The sequence below is a fragment of the Pseudoliparis swirei genome, chromosome 15, assembly GCF_029220125.1.
Source record: "Pseudoliparis swirei isolate HS2019 ecotype Mariana Trench chromosome 15, NWPU_hadal_v1, whole genome shotgun sequence".
NCBI lineage: Eukaryota > Metazoa > Chordata > Actinopteri > Perciformes > Liparidae > Pseudoliparis > Pseudoliparis swirei.
This window is the reverse complement of record NC_079402.1, coordinates 6433260-6459174: the sequence shown is the minus strand read 5'-3', so window position 1 is coordinate 6459174 and position 25915 is coordinate 6433260. Positions and strand designations below refer to the sequence as shown.

General features: G+C 43.0%; 1 protein-coding gene across 2 annotated transcripts in view; it reads right to left on the bottom strand.

Annotated features, from left to right (window-relative positions):
- The window catches only part of il11ra (interleukin 11 receptor, alpha), a 53369-nt gene extending 30744 nt beyond the window's left edge, over window positions 1-22625 (bottom strand). Inside the window, exon 1 of one of the 2 annotated variants that reach the window (XM_056433086.1) lies at window positions 22537-22625. Coding sequence is in view for 1 of the 2 variants with exons in the window: in XM_056433084.1 (XP_056289059.1) it covers window positions 3370-3435 (66 nt within the window). In the remaining variant the exon portion in view is untranslated. Of the gene's footprint in view, window positions 1-3369; window positions 3481-22536 lie in introns of those variants that run through there. The other variant, XM_056433084.1, reaches the window with a different exon arrangement.
- Window positions 22626-25915: the final 3290 nt, after the last annotated feature.

The following is a 25915-nucleotide window of genomic DNA, read 5'->3' as shown; positions in this document are numbered from 1 at the left end:
TTCCTCTGCAGGACGTGTCAGTATATCTGGTGACTTATTAAATAGAGATGATGAGTTATCCCTCACTGAGAAGTACTGGACGCGATGATGGAGATGGAGGAGATCAAGTGGGAGTTGCATTTGATTGACAGCCACTGGCAGACAATCTGGATGCAGCAGGTGTTGGCTATTTGTTTCACACACTGCGGTGAGGGCGGAGAGCTCGATGCTGACAGCCGGCGCCATAGCAACCACCACCGTGCGCTTAATCTCGCAAATCTCGGGCGTTGCAGCATACTGAGATTTCCAAATGCCGCGCTGTGTTCCTGTACTCTTTGAATTAGCCGTGAACTGTGAATAAGGAGTGGGCGTGGTCACCTGTCTGGTTAAATGGACCGTAATTTACTAAATGAATACCATGCAGTATTGAAGAACTTAAAACTAGAGATTGAGACCATGAACTCATCATATTTACAATGTTTACTGAGGGAAGTAGAGTCATTTTCTCATAGATTTCTAAACAATCAGATGAGTCGCCCCCTAAAGGTCAGTAGAGAGAATACAAGTTTAAAGACACTTCGGCATTGACTTTACTTTTCACGAAGAAAGGGTCTGCGTTTAAAGTTTTAAAGAGTTTACTACACCCGAGAGATGAGACACGGTGTTCCAGTTCTGTGGCTGTCCACCGATCGCTGACAGAGTGGCCAAGCAGATGTTCCGCTGGACAACAAGCCTTCTTCCAGTGGTGCAGCGCTAGGCGAACGCCACGCTTCAGTGGGCGCTCTGTGGTGAATCACGTTCACCTCCATGTTTTTTACACCGAACACAACATTTTTTGTATCTCTGAATTCCTGGAGTTATGGACGCCAATGACAGGTCAGAACATTTATATTGTGACTCCGTGGCTCCAGTATCTAGAGTGTATGTATATGTGTATATATACACACACACACGTATATGATGATGTGCTCTGTGAGTTAATGTGTGTGTGCGCCCATGTGTCTGTGCACGCAACAAAATGCGTGTGTGTTGACTGGCACCGCGGTACTGCTGGGAGCAATTATAAAGACATGAAGCAGATATATATATATATATATATAAATATATATATATATATAAATATACGCACACACACATATATATATTTCTATAAATACGTATATACATACATATCTAGATATATGTGTATATATACACACACACACTCGGATATATACGTACATTATATATTACACTTTTTATGGCATTGTGATTCTTATTCTTCCCACGATACATTTTTGAGTTCTCCCTGCTTCTGGACATGATTTTCAAAGAGGTGCAGGTTAATATTTTGAAGTGAAAATCCCCAACAAGCGAATGGTTAATTAGAAATACGACCGTTAAACAGCAACAGAAAGCAGAACGTTCTTGGTGACGTTTGTTCACAAGCTCTGGTTTTCTCTTTTAAATACTAAAGAAAGTTTCTCGAACAGACAGAATCAACTGGAACATGGCTGTATGAAACTGCGCTCGCCTGTTTGGACCACGTTCAACTGGAGTCAGCTGGCAGCACCAGAATATTACTGTGAAACCGCAGCACTTCATTACTTTGGTTTGGAAAATTCCAAAGCGATAAGTGTCTCAGTTAAGACTTTCCGGCCATCTGCATGCTGATCTAAACGTCTGTCGATGCGCCGGCACCGCTCTCCGACCAATCACGCGCCCTCGACCTCTCGCTCTCGTTTTGGGGGTTCAGGGGGGGCAGAACAGTCTGGATCTTCTGGTAGCCGGAGGAAGAAGAGGGTGATGATGATGATGATGATGGTGGTGGTGGTGGTGGCCCAACCAACATCTGTTCTGTGTGAGCCAATGACAGCTCTTTAAACATACACCCACCTACCCACCCACATCTGCTCTGTGTTAGCCAGCAAGGCCTTTCGCAGAAATGGCTACAGGCGCTACACACACACACACACACACACATCTTTGACTCAATGACTCCCCCTGCTCAGCCAACTCATCATCAGAAATAGAACAAAAAAAGAAAAGAAAGACATTTGGAGGGAAATTTGGAAAGAAACGACTTTTGTGAAGGTGGAAGAAAACACGATCGTTTTTTTTTATGGCGATCTGGATCCTATTCTTCGCCTTCTGTGCACACACACACACACACACACACACAGACACACATAGCTATTGTTAACCGTTTCAAACTCTGTCCAAGATAATATGCCAGCTGGCTGGTCTGACAACAAAACTCTGCCCAGTTCTGCTTTGCCACACTCTGATGATGATGTGCGCCGTGAGTTAATGTGTGCGTGCGCCCATGTGTCTGCGCGCACGCAACAAAATGCGTGTGTGTTGACTGGCGCCGCACTACTGCTGGGAGCAATTATAAAGACATGAAGCAGATAGTTGGACATTGCTGCTTTTATGCTGAGAAAAAACATGTGCGCGAATGTGCAGGGAGTCATGAGAGACCGGGTCGTCTTCGGGGGGATTAGCATTCGGTTGCGTTGACGCCGTGTCATCACAAGGAGACCGAACGGAGACAGACGCAAAGCATCCCGCCGGCTCCACCACGAAAAGAAATAATAGCCGGAGATAATTCAAAACAGGTTTCATTTTTAACCCTGATTTATGTTTAAAAAACAATTTAAAGGAAGAACAAAAATCAAAATCTCATTGCTGACATTAAATATGTCCAATCCTCATAATTCTCACGTTTGGATAATTATTTCACTGCGACTTATACTTGATTATTGTCAACATCACAGTCATCCCATAAATATGTGAAAAGTGAAGTACTGTTTAATTTTTTTTGACTATGAATAAATATAATTATTAGTCGCACTAAAGTGCGGTAGCAAAGACAAAGACGTTTACCTTGTGGCACCATATTGGGAATGAGCTTGCTTGTGTGTGAGTGCGCGTGCCTGTGTGAGTTTATGTATGTTGGACTTTCACCGACAGATGACCTTTGACGGCAAAGGAGCTTTCGCCATGTGTTCAGTGTGAAGGAGGCATGGGGAACCTATACACCCAAATAACAAACATGTGCGCCCCCCAACCACCCAAACCCACCCCCCCACACACACACACACGAACCCTGTTCGTTCAAGCGATGAGTCACTCTGCTGGGAACTCTATGCTTTCCCCATTACTACTGCCGACTAACTGTCCTAACGCGCTGAGAGAGAGAGAGAGAGAGAGAGAGAGAGTGTAAAGTAAAGTGGAAAGAAATAGGAGATAATAACCTAATGAGACAACAACAAAAAACAGGGAAAACAGCGAGCGGAAGAAGAGACAAGAGAAGGAGAGGAAAGGCGGGCGGGGGGGTTGAACAACCGTGTGTTTGATGTACTTCATCTGTAGACACAAGGGCACCGTGAAACAGGAGGATGAACTTACAGTCACAGCACACTCCAAACCAGAGGGACAAACAATACGACGGGAGCCGAAATATAAGAACGCCATGCCCTTTCTTTTCTTCTTTTGGTTCCTGCCGTCAGTTCAGAACCGCTGCTGGAGGCGAGGAAGGACGTAAGTCAGACACAGAGATGCTGAATAATCCCAACGCACTCCACGCTTTCAACATAAGCAAATGTATACAAAAGGGAACACGTATACATACGGTTCATGAAAATCATTCACATCAGGATGTCCTACACACCTGGTGACCTCTGGCCCTGAACAGAACTTGCATTATTTTAAGTGGGGGCGGGCGAACTCTTTTTTGCATAAAGAAGTCTGATTGTATTGACGTAGACGAGAAAATGACTACTTCTCACTTGATTTATTCCCTCAAATAAACATGAGTTTATGATCTAAATCTATAGTTTCAAGTCTTCATCAATACAATAAGATATTGTCCAGTTAGAGACAGATAGACCATAAAGCAGGCTATGTTTTAGGGCGGGGCCACCTTGAGATTGACAGGTCGTTACAGTTGCTGTTTCTGTCTTTGTCTGCCTACTTTTACCCTTTTCAGTGTGTAATCAGTTCATGGAAGAGAATTGTAAAATGTTGGTCGCCCTAAAAATTCAGCAGTTGGTTGTACTTGGCTCCGCCCTCTCGTGCCACTCGTGTTGTCTTCATGGGGAGAGGACAAACGGAAACTAAAAACGATTGTCAATAAATCTAAGAAGACGTCAACCAGGTTATGAATCGGGACCGCTTCTGGATTGCTCTCCGTAATCAAGCGACAGACACATTCTGCTGAGGCGCCACAAAGTTGCTGAGGTCAGATACGCTGGATAGCCACCGCAGTGGACAATGGGCCTCCAACACAAACAATGGAGACAAAAAAAGAAATAAAGAAAGAAATATAGAAAAACAAACCAAACTAATGAGCGGAATCAAATCCAAAACAAATGGGGAAAGGGAAACAATACAAATAAAAAACAAATGAGGGTGAAGAAGAAATCCCGCGGATTAGCCCTCCGGTACATCTCGTGCTGTTGTGTTTTCAGTTTGCTTATGTCCCTTTTGTTCCCTTTTCCAAAGTAAGAAAGAAGTCGATGAACTTGTCGCATGTGCTCCAAGTGATTTGGGGATGTGTTTCTTTAATTCATTGCAGATTGAGTAATGGAATAGGAATTGAGAGGGGGACGGGGGGTAGAACAGACCCACCTCAACAACAAAAAAGTAGAGGAAAATCCTTTAATATGTCTTCATAAATGGGATTAAATGTGCATGAGCACAGGATAGACCAGTGAGGAATCACAGCGGGATGAACTAAATTAACATCTGGACTTCATGTGTAATGCACACCTTACTTTCATTGCGCGTTCAGCATTTCTGCAGCGCACAAAAATCTCAAAACACCTCAAATGCAGACCTGTGCCCTCAAAAACAAAAAATACATTTAAAAAAAGGTGTTATACAAGCCAGCATTGGTGGGCTGCCACACATATCATTCCAAACATTAACAGTAAACCACCAATAAATATTGAGAAAATAAATAATAAATAAAAAAGCAAAAAAATTATTGCTTTGGAGTCTTGGTTTTCATGTCAAACTGAATCAAACTCTCTATGACTGGATTGGGCGAAAAAGATCATGCAGCAAAGCAAACAGCCCAAAACACACACACACACACACACTCTTGAGCTGCAGTGTACACTGTAGGATCAACAGTAGGACTATTCAGTCAAGGCAGACAGTGGGGGGGGCAAACACACGCAGATAGGAGGGTGGATTGACAGTGCACCGCCATGATTAGGTTTCAACGTGTGTTGTTTTCAAGCACACTCCTGTGTGTGTGTGTGTGTGTGTGTGTGTGTGTGTGTGTGTGTGTGTGTGTATTTCCTGTGTGTGGGATCCCAGGAGACCGGTTACAGCTCGAGATCAAAGGCAGGCTCAGAGGGAGGGAGCTTTTTCAGAGATTAAAAAAACAACTCTACACAATCTTCACAAGTTTAAGCAAGGATTACAAGAACTTCTGTCAACTACAGAGTGTGAACCGTAAACTGATCCTAACTTTTGATCGTGATCTTTCATAAGGCTTGATTTGAAGACGGTGCAGGAAAACAGGTGGATGGAAACACACTGCTTCCTCCCATGCCGTTGCTATCGCCCTCTGGATTGTGAGCTCACACATTAAAGCCTAATGTTGGGGAGAGGGGGCATGCATTTAAAAATAATTAAACTAAACAGGCTCCATATGGTCGTCAAGTACGGTTATCTAACACACGGGACACAGGAGGCATGCTTCTCCTTTACCGTGTTGCTAATGTAGTATTTAATTTAATATTTTCGGGAGGTGCATGCTGCATTAGACCTCTTGAACGACACCTGTTAAAAATAAAAAACACCACTCTAATGGGTTGAACATCAGGCAACCGGCGAAACAATACCATGGCTGAGATCGTTTGTCATCTGTATCCATCTGTTTGAGATATACCATTTGTATTCTAGCACTGAGTGCTGTTGTTTTGAAAGTGCTGAAGCGTGACATCAACTCCGCCAGCTTGACTCATTGCAACCAACCTGAACACCGGCAATAAAACCGCCTTCGAAAAAAAAGCCTTCGGTTCGGAGGGAACGACATTCCAACAAACTGCAGCATGCACGTGATGCCATATCCAGCCAACTTTGCTCCACCAAGGTGGATTTGATAGAGAGCTCAGCAAGCTCAAGGTTTGAGCAATTATCGGCCTACTGGTAAGCACATCGTTACGACGGGAACATTTCATTGGGTGTTTCCAATCTAACAAAGAACAAGGAACTGGAAATTACACGCACACAAAAAATTTACTTTTTTGCATTAATTTAGATATTAACATCTAACTTTTTTAAGAAGAATTCTGTAAAATGGATCTCGGACTGAATCCAAATGGATCCGGGAACGATACAAACAAAAGTACGTCGACCGGCTCACCAACGTAGGCTTACATCAGCTGTTACCGTCTCATTAGTATACCCTATTTATCCAACCATTGATGTGTATTCGTACAAAAACCAGACCACCAGCTCCTTGCGGATTATGACCATCGTAGCTTTCAGTCAGTAAAAAAAAAAAGAAGAAGAAGAGAGAATTTGGAGGCCTGTGAACTGCAGTGTAAACTTGCAGGAGAAGAACATAGCTAGTGTTGCCTTCGCTCCGTCAGCCGCCTGCCAGATCAGATATGATCACCATGCTCGATAACACCCTATTTATCCTCCCCTAAGACTGCCAACGCACCATAAAGACAACAAACACAGCAGAGCACAGGGGGGTCGAATGAGACAGATAGCGGTTTATATAATGACGGAGGTGGAAACACGGAGCGAGAGATTGAGGTTGAGAGCGAAGGAGGGGGAAACAAAACTGAAAGAAGAACAGAGCTGTAGAAGCAGGTTCATACTAATCTTTTATAGACGTTTCAAAAGAACGATGTCATCTAAAAGGTACACACACACACACACACACACACTTGTAGTACCCCAGAGACATTGTGCTACATTATAACTGACTGTCACATAATTTAAACGGATAAGTCTATCAATAATGCACGACCAGTGCAGTAAAAATAGTCGCCTTGTTGCAGCAGAAAACGCAACGCTTTGAGGGGCTTTTTACCCAAAGGTGCGATATTTTCCACAACGGGTGGACTCTGTAAATCTTAGCCCACCCACCGTTACCTTCCATCCATTTAGCTGGAATTCTTTTGTCAAGAGCTGAATTTAAAGTCTCTCGCAACCATCTAAACTCCTCTCTCCTCTAGATCTTTCTATGACTTGTTTAAAGACGTGTTAAAAAGAAGTCTGCGCTCTGAGCTATAATTTGTGTCTAAAATGCTTTTACCCCTGCAGGAAAAATAAGTGTCTGATACATATTTTGAAAAGTATCTGACACTTGGCTGAGAACAGAATTTGGTGGGGCGGTAGAAGGAGGTGGGTCATTTTCTCGTTATGTTGGTTTTGGAGGAAATGAATACCGTCTCAGCGGATGACATAATGTACCGTCCTTTCAAGAAAACTGAATATTTACATTAAATAATGTTATATCGTGAGCTGTGGTCTTTTATAGAAACATAGTTGGTCCACTAAGTGGTATCTATATCAAAACAATTTCAAACTAGAATGGGCACTCGGTAGAGCGCATACCTTCGCATATCACAAGATTGGGCATTGAATTATGAACATGTTGGCATTAGTTGCATGCCAATTGGATAAAAATTTACCGCGCTATGGTAAAAAGAAGATTTGGACCTTTCCATGACCTTGACCTTTGACCCGATTGATCCCAAAATCTAATCAAATGGCCCCCGGATAATAAGCAATCATCCCACCAAATTTCATGCGATTCAAGAAGATTTTTACCTTTTCATGACTTTGACCTTTGACCCGATCGATCCCAAAATCTAATCAAATGGTCCCCGGATAATAACCAATCATCCCACCAAATTTCATGCGATTCGGTTTAAATTTTGTTTTGTTATGCGAATAACACGCATACAAATAAATAAATAAATACACGGCGATCAAAACATAACCTTCCGCATTTTCAATGCGAAGGTAACAATGACCGCAACTGGAACCAGCAACATTTTTACTAGATAAAGAAGACAAAACATGCATCTACAATCCGAACAGCTGCTGTATATCATATCATATTATCAATTACTTGCTTCAGCTCAAACACCCTTTTATTTCCCCAAAAAACACGCTCCAAAGCAATTGCTCCCGCATTCAAATAAATAAATAATGCAGTCTGCATATACGCCTTCATATTCACCTTCTGCACAGTGGTGGATTTGTTTGCGCACACACACACAGTAGAGGTGTGTCATTTTAGATGACCATACACAAGAGGCACACATACATTATTCACACTAGGAAATGTCTCCCTCAACCACTTGTATGCCCCTACTGGTTTCTGGGAGAGTCAAAAACCTGCAACCTTAAAGCCAATGGCTGACCCGTCCGTCAACCCGAGTATCTCTTCAGTCCTCCACGGTGTCTCTGGTTTCATCGTGCTGTCGCCTTTCTGTCCCAAAGCCAGCGCTCCTGATTTCTCCGGATCCTGAACACACGTGATTCAGCGTTTCCAAAAACAGGCAGCAGCTTACGAGTTACACTTTGGGGATTACTGCGTGCTGTTTCCAATACAGTTTGCCTTTGGTATTGTGGAAGTACTTATTTTGGCACTAGTTATCACTGTAATGCGCTTCACACAATCAAGAAAAAGTAGGGCCGGGCGATATCACGGCAGCAATAATGGTCCTGTTATGTATGTTGTGCTCTATTCAGTCTCTTTTTCTCGGGCTTTCTCCGTGGTTCATGTAGGGCAGTGGTCACCAACCTTTTTGAGCCCAAGATCACTGACCTCCACCTTCATGACCGGCAAGATCTACCTATTGAGGCGTTGAGAGAAAACGACGGTCCAGACTGGACTTATGACTTGAGGCTTTTTATTTGGCCTAATTCTAATTGAATGAAATCAAAACACTTTGGTTCAGCTTTCAAATTGATGAGACCAGGAACACAGAATTTAAGTGCAATATAAAAAGTAAGATATTTGTTCACCACACACAATATGAACAAGAAAAACACATTTCAATGAGCAGCTGGATGAACTACCAATATAAATGTTGTATTTATTTACATTACAACACGACACTGACAACATGATCAGTCAGTGCAACTCATGTAAGTTCAGCTCTCATCATAATGCCATCAAGTCATGTGACTCCAGTCAGTGTGATGGCTGTGACTGAACTCTGCCTGTGAGCTTGTAGTTAGTTCTTAATCACAGACAGCCAGTCTGAGGCCGTCTGAGGCAGTCTGTGAGCTGCTGTCAGTAATCCAGCTCCTGGTCTTTGATTTGGTGATTTTCTCAACTTCACTGACAAGTTTTTCGGGGCAAATGTGGTATTCATGAAAGTTTTATCATCTGGGACTGGTTCTGAAGTCAGCCCGTTGGTGAATACATTCACATCAGCTCTAAAGACATCCTCAGATTTAAATAATTATAATAATAATAAATATGAGAATCACCATTTGTGACTCCTGCATCTGTGCTTTTCAAATAATAGAATAAATATAATTGCAATCACTTTCAAGTAAACCAGATTGCTCCATCAGACAAGAAAAAAGCTCAATGTTGAGCTTTTGTTTTGTAGGACAAAAGCAGAAAAGCCGCTCTCACGGAGATAAGACCTGGCAAGTCCCCAATAATCTCGACAGAAGCGCATGCGCAGGCGGAACCTGTAAATGCCGTAACGTAAACATTTACACTAAGGTACAGGCATTACAACATGTATTTATTGATGACGTAGTTGTATGTCCTTGTACTTTGAACTTGTGTAATATGTAAAGTTATGAATAAAGGTCTTTCTGCATTTCCCGCCTCGCCTTTCTGCGTACCCTCCCCTCTCGGGAGCACATCTGAACAACGGCTGTTGTCAGAGAACCCTTTCAGGCGTTCATTAAAATAAGGTGGAGATCTTTTCTGGCGATCTCTCAGTCACGAAGAAAACGTTTCAGAAGACACTTCAGAAAATGTTCGAGAACGAGGAACAATGTGTTTCTGATTTTATTTTCATTTTATTTTGGAGATCGACAGGGAACGTCTCCGAGATCGACCGGTCGATCGCGATCGACGGGTTGGCGACCGCTGATGTAGCGCATCAAAAAGACAACAACATGGCTCTTATTTTGGAGTATTAGTTGTTATAGTTGTAGTTATATAAATGGGATGTATGGTGCTCTTAGATTGCTGCTAGACCGCCTCATTAATACTAGGGTTGGGTACCAAAATACAACCGGTGCCACCCGGACCGAAACGCAACGCACATTTCGGTGCATCAGCGGTCAGGCTGGGCGCGATGGGGAGACCGGTCCCCCTGAAAACGTGGAGACCGATGATGACAAGAGCAGCCGTTGATTGCAAGTCTTGAATTCATAAAAGTAGGCCAAGAAATAATAAATTAGCCATAATAAACATGTTTAAGCTAGCTCGTAGCTAGCGCTAGCTCGTAACTCGCGCTAGCTCGTAACTCCCGCTAGCTACTGAGTACGACAGTGATATCCGTTTTTTTGTCAGTGCGCCATGGGAACGGCTATTACAGGGAATATGGCTGAAGAGGTTTTTAATGTCGTCATTGTCAATCGTTGTTTTGTGCTTCTTTTTTTTAAGCACCGGTATCATTTTAAAAGTACCGATTTAGCACCGGTAATGGAAAAAAACAAACGATACCCATCCCTTATTAATACAGGTGCAAGCAGAAGATCTTAGCACCCATCCCGACTCCCACCGTCCTCGGGGCTTTTGTAACATTGGTTGATACACTTTATTGATCACAGCAGGTCTTTTGTAAAATAGCGTTTGTACACTGTGGCCGCTTATGAATATTGCCACATATGCGCATCAATGTCATCGATATTTATCTATTCTCTCCCTTTTGTTTTATTTTGGGACACTCTTTTTTCTCCTTTAAGTTCCCTGTTGCCACTCAAACTTGTTTTCACGCAGAGAGATGGATTTCTTCACCGCTTCGGAAAAAAATTAACCCCACGAGGCGGCCAAGAGAGCATTAACGCATTCGATAAGCTTTTTCCAAAGAACAAGATGGTGGATACGAGTGCTCAGCTGAAGATCTGCTTTAAGTTTCACGTCTGGGTCACAAACGGAAAGTTTTTAGGTTGCCAGAGACGGTAAATGTGAACACCTGCGACGAGAGTCAACACCAAGCGGCCAAAGATGTCGGCACATTTCATTTTGCCACGGCAGCTCGTAAAATCAACCCGCAGATTTCTCATACTTGAGCCAATCCACAGAGAATTGTTCCAGCACAGACGTAATATTCTTCTACGCTTTGATAATCTTTGCAGTTAGCTGTATTGTTAAAGGACAGAATATACGCCTCGCAGGATTGCACCGATACCTCAAACGTGCACAGCACATGTCATACACATGTGCTTGTTCATTTAAATGTGTTGAGGTATGTTGGTCACAGTCAAAACATGCAGAACTAGAACGGGCACTCGGTAGAGCGCATACCTTGTCATATCACAAGATTGGGCATTGAATTATGAACATTTTGGCATTAGTTGCATGCCAATTGGACAAAAATGTATCGTGCTATGGTAAAAAAAAAGATTTTGACCTTTCCATGACCTTGACCTTTGACCCGATTGATCCCAAAATCTAATCAAATGGTCCCCGGATAATAACCAATCATCCCACCAAATTCCATGTGATTCAAGAAGATTTGACCTGTTCATGACCTTTGACCTTGACCTTTGACCCGATCGATCCCAATATCTAATCAACTGGTCCCCGGATAATAAACAATCATCCCACCAAATTTCATGTGATTCGGTTCAATACTTTTTGAGTTCTGCGAAAGATTTTTACCTGTTCATGACCTTTGACCTTGACCTTTGACCCGATCGATCCCAAAATCTAATCAACTGGTCCCCGGATAATAAACAATCATCCCACCAAATTTCATGAGATTCGGTTCAATACTTTTTGAGTTCTGCGAAAGATTTTGACCTGTTCATGACCTTTGACCTTGACCTTTGACCCGATCGATCCCAAAATCTAATCAACTGGTCCCCGGATAATAAACAATCATCCCACCAAATTGCATGCGATTCGGTTCAATACTTTTTGAGTTTTGCGAATAACACGCATATAAATAAATAAATAAATACACAGCGATCAAAACATAACCTTCCGGCATTTTCAATGCGAAGGTAATAACCTCACAGCAACATGGCACATCCTCATCTGTGACCCATAGTGGAAAACATTAGTTTCCTGCAGTGGAGGCCTGTAGAGGTCCAGAGAAAGGATCGTAAATCACGTTTGGATAGGAAGGAAGCGAGCACGGTCTTTAACGTCCATCTTTCCGGGTGGGTTTTCCGAGTCTTGGCCGTCGCGCAAGCATAACCTGTTAACGGCGTAACGTAAACATGTACACAAAGGTACAGGCATTTCAACATGTATCTATTAATGACTTAGTTTTCTGTCCATGTACTTTGAACGTGTGTATCGTGAAGTTCCAAATAAAGCTATCTCTGCATTTCCCCCTGCAGTACCACTGTTTGAGAACCACTGATTTAACCTGAGCTACCTGGAGGGAACCCGTGCCGCCATGGGGAGAACGTGTACCAACACCACACAGTGGTACAGTCGGTTGCGATCTGCAACCGTTTGTTGAATTCCTCTGGCATTTCTACGGCATCCACTCATTCCCTTAATGGCTTTCGTGGTTACCCATTATAATCTCACATGTTTCCAGAATTAAGGCCGCTGGCAAAAATAGTTATTCTATTTAAAACAGATGCAGCAAACTTCGGATGGTTGGCGTCAGTTCCCATACATCAAGGAGCGAGTCTAGGGTTTCTCAGCAGAGCTGCCATTATATTCAACCATCACACAGGGAGTCGTCTTGTAGAGCTGGCAGCGCCGGCACTGACAGAAGCGGTCGACTTTTTTTTACCCTTGGATGAAAAATAAAATGAAAAAAACATTTTCAAACTCGACACTTTCACTATCAGCACACTATCGCTGTGCTTACTGGTCGGTTGATCGCGAACAGGAGCCGCGGCTCCGACCCTCGACGCCGAGCCCCTACCTAACGCCTCGTGGCGTGGCTGTGTTTTGAACTGTGGCAAAGAATGCAGAGGGTCGTAGAAGCGCGAGAGGCAAACGAGCAAGAACTCCCAGGCCGAACCATTGTGCCTGGTAAGTGGGGATGAAGTCACGGCAGCACGAGAGGAGACGACTATACCCCCGATCCGGGCCCCTCAGAGTTGGTTTAATATCAAGAGCTGGCTCTCCCAGTCTCTCTCCCTCCTCCTCTGGCAAGCAGCGTTCCGAGTTCTTGGAGCAGCTTTCTCTCTAATTTAAAAGTTGATTGCCGTGGGCCCTTTGTGTGTGACTAGTGAAATATGAGTGTGGAGAGCACATTATGGCGGCTTGGACTGAGTTTTAGCTCCATGTGCATGTACGTGATTATGGGGGATGGGGGGGGGGGGGCGCACGCATAAAAAAAGATAGTTCGTGAAGAGTTTGCCTATGCGCGTGTATCTGCACGCATTTAGTCTGCGTGAAGGTCTGAGTTGGGAGTCCTTTGCATACTTGTGTGCACGTTATGCATATGTGTGTGTGTGTGTGTGTGTGTGTGTGTGTGTGTGTGCACATGTGGTTTTTGGCCACAAGCTAGAGCTACAGACTGGACTGCCAGTGAGGGCTGTCTGCAGGGAATCGGGCAAAGCAAGAGCCGAGCTGAATAACGGTACCTTTCTCTTACTAGGATGAGGTGTGTGGAGGTGGATTTAACTGAACTGAGCACGTCGTTAAAAAATGAACCGAAGAATAGAATGAGTAAATTGTTGTAGGTCTGTATTAAATCAAACCGCAGAAGAAAGAAAATGTTTTTAATTTGGGACTTTGGGGTGTGCCGAATGTAAAGGGGTGTGATGGAACAATGGGGGAAAGGTGTAGGTCTAATCCCTGTCTCTAGCTGAGCCTTCATCTGGTTGATTATGCAACTCCTCAAAGATTATTCCCCACTACCTTTAATTGGAACTGGAAAACTCTTGATAAATGTACTGTGTGTTGGTTTTGTTTGGCTGGCTCGCTGCTGTAAACTTACTGTAAGTGTTATTCTCTGAGTTGTCTGTTCCAAGACTTCCAAGCATGCATGTGTGTATCCTCTGCACACTCACAAGGCCCACTGCGTGTTCCTGTTGATCTGGAATCAGGGAAAATATGCGAGTAAACTTGATGTCTTTTGGTTTGTTTTCCTCATCTAAATTGGCGAGGTGGAACGAAACTTTTGCCTGATGGAGGTTTGTGGGGAGAGCGTGACGGCTGTTCTTTTCACACTCAACTTGGTGAAATCAGGGTTTATTTTACTACATTTGGTGATTGTTGAAACAGTGGAAAAAGTCAACCCGGGAGTTTCGATGAGTTTTATTTAGTTGACAGTTTGTGTTTTACAATCGCCGTGGTAAAATTGCTGACTTTTTCCAATGGGGTTTGATGGCTTTGAGATCATATTAACTGTATTTTGTATATTAATAAATTGTAAAATTGAATTGTTGTTTCATTGTTCTTGTATTTATTAATAGGCTTACCTGCTTTTAGGAATGCAAAATCAATATTCCTGCCAGTCAACTAATTGTAATAACGTTAACATCTGAGCACCTTGGATTTCCGTTTCCAGAGGCACTTCCTTTGGCACTTCCTGTGGCACTTCCTGTGTTCATTTACTTTCAGTGCGGAAGAGCCGACCTTCTGCTGCGCAGGTTTTTAAAGCGTGCCGTAGAGATTGAAACCAGGAAGTGTCATCCTGGCTCCGAGCCACCCAGTCTACGACGGGAAATTCATGAAAACGCAATTGACAAGAGATACTGCATGGGAGCGGCCAGGCGCCCGGCTCCACTGAGCACACAGCCACGAAACCACAGTCGGCTTGGACTCTTCGCAGAGTCCAATTAGTTGAATTGTATTTTAAAAACAAAGAAATGATCAGTGATGGAGAAAACCCTGGGACACCACGGCATGAAGCAACTCTGTGTTTGGTTTTCTGCCACATGGGAATGCCGGATGGACATTGGTTGCAATCGGCAGTCAAAATGGGTCAATCTAGTCGCTTGTCATGTTGCGTGGTGTATCGATACTAATAAAAGTACCACGGCACCCGTACGTTAAAAAAAAGATACGATTTTGCATCTTTTTTGAAGCGATACTTAATTACAATAGCGTGTGATCAGAGCGGGCGCACGCACTGTTCCACTCCCTGTCATGCTGTCTGCACGCATTGGCTGGAAGGGGGCGGGGCTTCCCAGCGCTCACACACGCAACAGGCAGCGCTCACTCATGGCGAGCGATCGCAGCGGAGACACGGCGTCAAGTACGGGAGGATTTGCTGACGGTCCTCGGCTTTTTGGAAAATAAGATGCCAGAAGTGAAATGTCGAAGTACTTTGGCTAGATTACAGACAGTGAAGGAAAGCCCACTGACACACAGACAGTGAAGGAAAGACCACTGACAGACAGTGAAGTAAAGACCACTGACATACAGACAGTGACGGAAAGACCACTGACAGACAGTGAAGGAAAGACCACTGACATACAGACAGTGACGGAAAGACCACTGACAGACAGTGAAGGAAAGACCACTGACAGAGAGACAGTGAAGGAAAGACCACTGACAGACAGACAGTGAAGGAAAGACCACTGACAGACAGAGTGAAGGAAAGCCCACTGACATACAGACAGTGAAGGAAAGACCACTGACAGACAGTGAAGGAAAGACCACTGACAGACAGTGAAGGAAAGACCACTGACACAGACAGTGAAGGAAAGACCACTGACATACAGACAGTGACAGAAAGACCACTGACAGACAGTGAAGGAAAGACCACTGACAGACAGACAGTGAAGGAAAGACCACTGACAGACACAGTGAAGGAAAGACCACTGACAGACACAGTGAAGGAAAGCCCACTGACATACAGTGAAGGAAAGACCACTGACAGACAGTGAAGGAAAGACCACTGACAGACAGTGAAGGAAAGACCACTGACACAGACAGTGAAGTAAAGACCACTGACACACAGACAGTGAGCGACCCATCTGAAAACTTAATTTAAAACCACACAGGCCAGGGGTTTTTTCACCTCAAACAAACATCTGTAAAATGATGTAACTCTACAATTGCTCATACTTCTGAAAGGAACTATGTAGTCATCTGGTCAGATACGGACAATAGGCCTACATAGCCGTGTTTAATCAACGCTATGATTAACTCACTAAAATTAATGTGGAATCGGTGTGTGCTTATGCCAAGACGTTGTCGGACACCGTAATTTTCTCTGGCCCTCTCCCAAATTTGCAGACAGACGAATTGTATAGCAGAATGTCGTCTTTCAACCGCTGGCTGTCGAGGTGGTGCCCAGCGAATAATGTGGGCTACGTAGACAACTGGAAGACTTTCTGGGGAAAACCTGATCTGATGAGGAGAGACGGCATTCATCCCACGTTGGACGGAGCGTCTCATTTCTGCGAATATGACCAAGTTGATCACCGGACTTAATCTATGACAACCCAGGGTTCAGATCAGGAACCGGGAGCAGAGTTGTAGTTTAACACCCTTCTCTGCTCTTCCATTCGAGCAGTTACCCACCCTTGACTTTAGAGTAGAGACTGTGTCTGTCCCACGGCCACTTCAATTAAATAAATCAAAAGTAAGCAGAAGAGGAGTCGTACACAATAACCTTATACAAGTTAACACAATTATTTCAGCAGTGCAACAAAATAGGTCTATTAAATGTGGTCTCCTAAATATTCGATCTCTGTCATCTAAAGCTGTGTTACTGAATGATTTAATATCAGATAATCACATTGATTTATGTTGCCTAACTGAAACCTGGCTGAGCCATGAAGAATATGTCTGCCTGAATGAATCGACTCCTCCAAGTCATATTAATACTCACATTCCTCGAGGCACCGGTCGAGGAGGTGGAGTAGCAGCCATCTTTGAATCGAGCCTATTAATTAATCCTCAACCAAAATTACACTACACCTCATTTGAAAGCCTTGTTCTTAGTCTTTCACATCCAACCTGGAAAACACTACAGCCAATTCGATTTGTGATTCTGTACCGCCACCAGGTCCATATTCAGAGTTTATATCTGAATTCTCAGAATTTATATCAAGTTTGGTTCTTAAAACCGATAAAGTTATTATTGTTGGAGATTTTAATATCCATGTGGATGTTGATAATGATTGCCTTAGTGCTGCATTCATCTCCTTGTTGGACTCGATTGGCTTCTGTCAGAGAGTACAGAAACCCACTCACAGCTTTGGCCACACGCTTGATCTTGTTCTTACTTATGGCGTTGACATTGAGCATTTGAACGCCTTCCCACAGAATCCTCTTCTGTCAGACCACAACCTCATAACTTTTGAATTTATACTACCGGAGTGTACTCCGTTAGTCAAAAGTTTCTACACTAGATGTCTAACTGATAGTGCTGTAGCTAAATTTAAAGAAGCGATTCCTTCTGTATTTGATTCGATACCACGTCTCAATATAACAGAGGACTCCTGGTCTAACTTTAGTCCGTCCCAGATTGATCATCTTGTTGACAGTGCCATAGGCTCTCTGAGAATGACACTGGACTCGATAGCCCTCTGAAGAAGAAGACAGTGAGGAAGAGGAGGTTTGCTCCTGGTATAACCCTCAGACCCGCAAACTGAAGCAACGTCACGAAAGCTTGAACGCATATGGCTCAACTAATCTCGAAGAATCCCGCTTAGTTTGGCGAGATAGTCTTAAAACATATAAGAAGGCCCTCCGTAATGCCAGAGCAGCCTATTACTCATCAATAATAGAAAAATAAAACAACCCCAGGTTTCTCTTCAGCACTGTAGCCAGGCTGACAGAGAGTCACAGCTCTGTGGAGCCGAGCATTCCTATAAACCTTAGTGGTAATGACTTTATGAACTTCTTTAATGAAAAGATTTTAACTATTAGGGACAAGATTAATAATCTCTTGCCCATAACCAGTGCCAATCTGTCCTCAAGTGGAATGGCCTTGGAAACCGCTGTATGCCCTGGTGTATATTTGAGGGTTTTCTCCTATCAACCGTGACCAATTATTTTCAACGGTTTCTACTTCAACACGTCTACCTGTCTCTTGGACCCCATCCCGACGAGGCTGCTTAAAGACGTTTTGCCTTTAATTGGCGGCTCTCTATTAGATATTATCAATGTGTCTCTGCTAACAGGCCATACCACACTCCTTCAAGGTGGCTGTTATTAAACCTCTCCTGAAGAAGCCCACTCTGGATCCAGAGGTATTGGCTAACTACAGACCGATCTCTAACCTCCTTCCTCTCCAAGATCCTTGAGAAAGTGGTCGCAAATCAGTTGTGCGACTTTCTACATCATAATAGTTTATTTGAGAAATTTCAATCAGGATTTAGAAAACACCACAGCACCGAGACGGCACTGGTGAAAATTACAAATGACCTCTTAATGGCAGCAGATAAAGGACTCCTCTGTCCTGGTCTTGTTAGACCTTAGTGCTGCATTCGACACCATTGACCATGACATCCTGTTACAGAGACTGGAGCAGTCGATTGGCATTTCAGGCACGGCACTAATTTGGTTTAAATCCTATTTATCAGATCGATCTCAGTTTGTATTTGTAAACGATGACGCCTCGATAACCACCAACGTTAATCACGGAGTTCCACAAGGTTCTGTGCTTGGACCAATTTTATTTACCTTATACGTGCTTCCTTTGGGCAATATTATCAGGAAACACTCCATAAACTTTCATTGTTATGCAGATGACACTCAACTATATTTATCGATAAAACCAGAGGAGAGCAACCAACTCTGTAAAATTCAAGCATGTCTTAAAGACATAAAACATGGATGACCTGCAACTTTGATGTTAAACTCAGACAAAACCAAGTAATTTTAATCGGCCCTGAGCACCTCAGTGTTCAATTATCTGGTGATGCGGATTCTGTAGTCGGCATTGCCCTGGCATCCAACACCACTGTAAAGAATCTTGGCGTTATCTTTGATCGGGACTTGTCCTTTAACTCCCACGTAAAGCAAATCTCAAGGACTGCATTCTTTCATCTACGTAATATTTCAAAATCAGGCACATCTTGTCTCAAAAGATGCAGAAAAATTGGTTCACGTTCGTTACTTGAGACTGGATTACTGCAACTCCTTATTATCAGGCTGCTCTAATAAGTCTCTTAGGTCCCTCCAGTTGATCCAGAATGCTGCAGCTCGTGTTCTCACTAAAACTAAGAAAAGAGATCACATCACTCCTGCACTAGCTGCTCTGCACTGGCTCCCAGTAAAATCAAGAATCACTTTTAAAATTCTTCTCTTAACCTACAAAGCCTTGATTGGTGATGCTCCATCATATCTTAAGGAGCTTGTCGTACCATATTGCCCCACTAGAGAGCTACGCCCACTAAATGCGGGACAACTTGTAGTTCCTAGAGTCTTAAAAAGTAGAATGGGAGCCAGAGCCTTTAGTTATCAAGCTCCTCTTTATGGAACCAGCTTCCAATTTCAGTCCGGGAGGCAGACACAGTCACCTCGTTTAAGAGTAGACTTAAGACCTTCCTCTTTGACAGAGCTTATAGTTAGGGCTGAATCAGGTTTGCCCTGGTCCAGCCCCTTGATATGCTGCTATAGGCTTATAGCTGCCGGGGACGTTTTAGGATGCACTGAGTACCTATCTCCTCTTTTTCTCTCCTTAAGGATGAATTTTCATCTCTCAATCACACGTTACTAACTCTGCTTTCTGTCCGGAAGTCCTTTTGACTTTACGTCTCATGGGGTCATCGGACCCTATGAGACGGCATAGATCCTATCTGCCTGATGGATCGTCTGGGTCGTGGAATTCCTGCTCATGACTACGCCACTGTCCTGTTGAGACTCACCTCCTCCCCACCGCCATCTGCCTGATGGATCGTGGAGGTCTCCATCGTGGAATATGCCTACTATGAACTATTCATACACTCTGTTATATTCATTGAATGTATTTTAACTCTAAATCTGTCCTTCTGTACACATTACATCTATTGCATCTGTCCATCCTAGGAGAGGGATCCTCCTCTGTTGCTCTCCTCCAGGTTTCTTCCCTTTTTTTCCCCCTGAAGGGTTATTTGGGAGTTTTTCCTGGTCCGATGTGAGGTTTTGGGGCAGGGATGTCTATGTGTACAGATTGTAAAGCACTCCGAGACAAATTTGTAATTTGTGAAATTGGGCTATACAAATAAACTGAATTGAATTGAATTGAATGATGGCACCATGTAGTTTTTATTAATATCTTGCTGTAGGCTAAAACTCATATGTATGCCATTTGTTACCATACAGATGCTTTCTGTATTATTATAGATAGATGTACCAGTATCGTATTGTATCTGTGGTATTGCATCGAATTCTGGTATCGTAAGCATCGGGTATCATAATATTAATGGAAGGTATAAAAATCCAAGTTATTATTTTGGTATCTTGACAACCCTCGTCGCTTGTTCCGAATCAAACCGCCAAATGTGACGGAGACAACTCTACAAAAGACACAACAAAACTGTGAGCACCCGACACTGATGTGACTCATATTGATCGAACCAACAACACCCTGAGCTCAACACAACGGAGAAAAACCCTTCATGAATCCAGAAACCCCATTCAAAGCCGCGAGGAGTGAGAGGGCACCCTCCCTGAATTAATATGAGATCATATTTTGAAAAAAGTGATTACCAATATAGTCAGAAGGATCTACAATGTTAGTTTGATGGAATCCGGGATGTGGGATTCATTCAGCACTGAACACAGTTAGAAAAGATGGAAGCTAAAAACAAACGGTGTTAAAAGTGAACCAACCATCAGCTGGCGCTCGAAGAAATGAAATAAAATTAAGGAACGCCTTTAACGCCTCTCTGGTTAAAGAGTATCACTATTACACAATATTTTACTAGCTAGAGAGGCATAAAAACAGGATTACAAGTATTGTGTGAAAGTATAGATAAGAAAGATTTATTAAATCCGCTCGTATTTAATCATTTTCTATCTCGTAAAAAGAAAACAAAAAGTAAAAATCAATCACCAACCAAATGAAGACACAAAAACAGAAAAAAAAGATTACTTAAATCCGCTGACTCATATTTAATGTGTCATTTTCTATCTATTCGTTTTGAATGATGACTCAAAACGGGGAGAAAAAAAACAAGTTTCAACGCATAAGATGAGTTTGAATCTCCTTTCTGCGCTCCGTAGCGTCACGGACCGGCTCGGGCGCACGCCACTGGGACTTTCATGCTCACGGCTCAAATGTGTCCGCTTCTCTGCTCACAGCGTGCAGTGTAATGCGGGCGAGGCACTGTGACGTGGGCACACATCCCACGTTTAAAATCGCCACCAGACCTCGATTTCCGGTGGCTTTGAGGGCGGCGTCCTCCCTCCGTCACGTGAACTGTGACCCGCATTCGGCTTCACATTGGCGGGAGCGACACGCTGGGTTACTTCGGAGTGAAAACGAGCTTGCGGCCTCGTCTCCTCCACTGACACCTTCTCCCGAGACAACCCACCCCTTTTCCCTCGAGGCTTTGTCTTTCTGCTCGGTCTGTTTGCATTCCTGTTGAGCTCTATTTAAAAGGCTTGATCACTCTACTGGTTGCAGGAATGCACATCTGCAGCGAGTCCCCATCTGCGTTTGTGTACAGTATTTGTTTCAGATCGCAGACTTGGAGCATTAACCTTTGCCCCCTCCGGAACTATTTCGTGTTAATGAATATACAAAAAGGAAAGAGCCGGATGATGCAGACTGTTGATAACATCAACAAGTGCCTTTGGATGACTCACGATGTCAACGCGTTTCATCTGCACACTGCCAAGGCGTCCCCTGTGTGCTTGGAGTCTGAGCGCCAGAAGCAAAACAAGGCAATGCATCATCAGCAGTGCTTTCGATGTGCTGCTCTTACTTTCCCGACAGAAAAGAGTAGTGCGCGTGGACGTGAACACACAGCTCACAAAACCACACTCAAGCCACCAGTCTGAAGTTTTTGTTTTTTTATTCATTCAAATTCTAACACTATAATATGTTTAAGTATAGCAACAACACAACTCTGTTTGTTTGCTGCTGCGACATGTCTTCCTACAACTTTCACTCACTAAAGAAACTCCATTTATTTTAAAACTCAAAATATATATATAATTTTTTTTTGTGAGTACACAGGTCAGTTTATCTCAGTTGCATTTACCAATCAGAATAATAATAAATAATAATAATAATACATAATAATAATAATAATAGTGACATAATTTTGTTGTGACATTATGGTATGCATAATTATAAAGCCCATAAAAATGAATAATTAAAAAACAAGGTGCCCCACAAGCTAAACAGGGATCAACATGCAAACTAGCAGCATGACACATCCCCACTGTGAATAACATTGGAGTAGACTTGTACCGGGGAGCGAGGCGGATCAACTTTTCGCCTCCCCCCCCCCCCCCCTCCCCCCACGACACGCGCAGCCTACGAGCAGATAATTCTCTCCTCCACAGTTAGAAACAACCAAACCTACCTTGGAAAATGTCCCCGAGTCAAACAGGCATTATTATTATATTGTCGCCTTCCATAGTTGGGACTTTCCGTCGAGTTGTTCTCCTGCTCCCCCGGACAGACTAGCGGGGCACCAGAGGTACGAAGTCGGACAAGGAGGAGGGGAGGAGGCCAGACACAGTCGGCTGCCACCTGGTTGGAGGAACCGGCTGTCAGTCACCCGGTTTAGTGGGCGGGTCCTGAACTGTTTGGTTATTATCAACACTGATCCCAGGTCTGAGGTCGAAGGAATGTGGCATGGAAAGAACAAGATACGGGTCTCCTGCAGGATTATGATGGATTATATTTGCAACACTTTTCATTGGAATGTTTTTTTTTTTGCAAGTTAAAAGCAAAAATGTAATACTTTAAAAAAAAGATAATGTTAGTGAATGTCGTTGTAGTTCATTGGGATGTGAATGTACAAAACAAGAAAATTATCTAGAAGTGCCAGTGATTTAACTAATAGCCTCATTGATAATATATATATATATATATATATATATATATATATATATATAATTTGTATTACATTTATAATTTATTTTTAATCATGGATGCAATGTTTTTTAAATTCAGTATGCAACTTTTTTTGTTTATATGATGAGTTTTTTTGTTTACTTTTAAGCAGAGGAGGGGTGGGGGTGTCAAAATAAATTAAATTAAATCCTAATATTTTTCATATACAACCTCAAAAACAAATGTCCATCCTCTACTGGTGAGGACAATAACTACATCAGGAACATTTTGTATTAAAACGTGTTGTCTCCCACTCACAAAAAAACAAACATTTTCCAGGTTTGACTCAGTCATCGGGCTGAACTGCGACACCTACGTCATGAGACCCTGATTTATTTATTCATACTATATTTAATGGTTTACTTATTATGTAAGTCACCTGTTATGTGATGAGCACACATTAAATCCATTAATGGTTCCAGTGCTCTTTGCTTTAGCAGGACGCAAATTGAATGACGGTGACATCTCATTATCCAAAGAGGTGACCTTTTGTCCCCCCTCGTGAATCCAAATGGTGTTCTGGAAAAAATAAACCCACATCTGTCAGTGCAACCCAGGCAGACGCACACCACAGCCTCACAACCTCGCACACATTAGACACTGAGGAGTTTAGGCTTTGCAGTTGCACAGGAGTTCATGAAAATAAGAAAAAATACAACAACTAGTGACTCAGTTTGCAAGGCAAAGTCCTCACCCTTATGAATATGGCACATTTCACGCTGATTTCCAATCCAGCCGCCCACTTACTGACCCTGATCTGTTACAGTGCGTCTCATCAGGGAGCATCGATCAGCCACCAGGCCTGGAAGAGGAGTGTCTCAGTCCGCCGGTTTTCTGCAAACTATTGTTGTACATTTGTCTAAAAATAAATAATCTGTAGTTTAGGTGAGTGTCCGAGGTCATTATAATTTGGCAAGTGCCGTTGTTGGACTGGACGGCTGCTTGTTGGGGGAGTTTCTCCTGATCCGATGTGAGGTACCTGGTCAGAGGATGTCATGCGCAGATTGTAAAGAACCTCTATAGGCAATTTTTTATTTTGTGATACAAAATAAATTGAATATTGTTATCCGTCTGCGTGGTTTTCTTTTTTTCTGCCTATCTCTCTGTCCACCTGCCTCACTGTATGAGCCAATAGGTCAGTCCCCCCCCCCCCCCCACACACACACATGCTTATCTCTGCTTCCTCTATGAGAGCTTTCAGGATTTTTTCTATATTATTTAGCTATCTCTGTTGATGCAGCTTTTACTTCCACCCCCTCTGTCACTTACCTGCCAACAAATGCTGAGCTGACTTTGCATTGTGCCAATTGTAGACACAGTGACCATTGAGGAGAATGAATCTGTGACCACTTGTACAGGACATTATTTGGTGTTCGTGTGTGTGTGTGTGTGGGGGGGGGGGGGGGGGGATTGTTCATAATGTTTGCTCAGAGTATTCAAGCTCCTCTGTGATCAAACACAACTGCTCTCTGGGAGCATGAGAAGGCGCCACCTGTTGCGTTGTGTGACACATCGCTGCTCCCCCCTGCTGGGCGGTCTGACGCATCACACGCAGGAGGCCAAACAATGCCAAACACACCCAGGAGGCCAAACAATGCCAAACACACGCAGGAGGCCAACCCGTGCCAAACACACCGCGTCGGTACCGATTGAGTGATGTTGGATTTTTGCTCTTCAACTATTTGAAATGGATGAGTCTGAACTTCAACGGAACAAAAAGTAATGTTAGAGTTTTAACAAGCTGGAATCTCTTTTATTACCCAGTCCATGTTTCTTAAAAATCTGTTGATAGATCTGGATCCTGCCAACAAGCAGACAAACACAGTTTGATTCATACTGCTAACAATGGCCACATTCAAGACTTAAGAACCAAGAGCTGAGAGAGTGGAAAGTTTCATGAAATAAAAAATAAGACAAAAAAATACTGTGGCTTTTATAAATAAAAGTGGGTAATGAGTGCTTTCTGCTCATTTAGCCATAACATCACCGTGTGTATATTGATGCATAAGGTAGTTGGTATATGAATGTATGATTGTGCTGCTTATTTATTATTTGTCACAGAGGTTTTTCTTTGCTAAACTCTGCAGTATCCTGGTTGGGTTCAGTCTTGCCGCTCTCACCAAGGCTCAAATGGACCAAATGTACATAAGTGACAGACAAAGCTGTTGGAAGAAGTGGATAATCAAAGCAAATACCTGCTATATTGCTGCCTATTTCTTACATATCTTTGTCCATGTTATGTCTTTTTTAATCAATATGACAGAAGAGAGTTGATGGTAAACAAGTATAGGGAACCCCTGGCATACATTCTTCTCAAAACAGAACAGAAACACATCTCTACATGAACCATTGGGTTCCTCTGTGTCTGCTGGATGCAAAAATATCTTAAAAACGTTATATAATATAATACGTCATTATTTCGGTTTGTCAGTTTACTGTGGAGATCTTCTGCCCTCGGGTGCCCGAACAATACAGATAATAGTATACCATTATTTTCACCAGTGTTTTGGGCTTAAAAATATGGAGTGTCCCTTCCTCATACGCGAGCATACAATCAGAATTAATTTGTATTTCATTGCTTTCCATTGTTGTTCGACGTCTACCAGTTCCGCGTTTTGGCCACTGCCATCTTGGTTTTCAGCCGTCGCCATCTTTTAAAAATCTATAAGTGACTTGAGACGGGTGGAGCTAAGTACAACCAAATGCTAAACAAGACCTTAGAAGCCAACCAAAAGGGTTACAACTTGAATGAACTGGAAACAGACTGCGAAAGGGTGAACGGTCTAATACGAAAACTCAGACAACTCTCCATCCTGGACAACTGTCAATCCCAAGGTATAAAG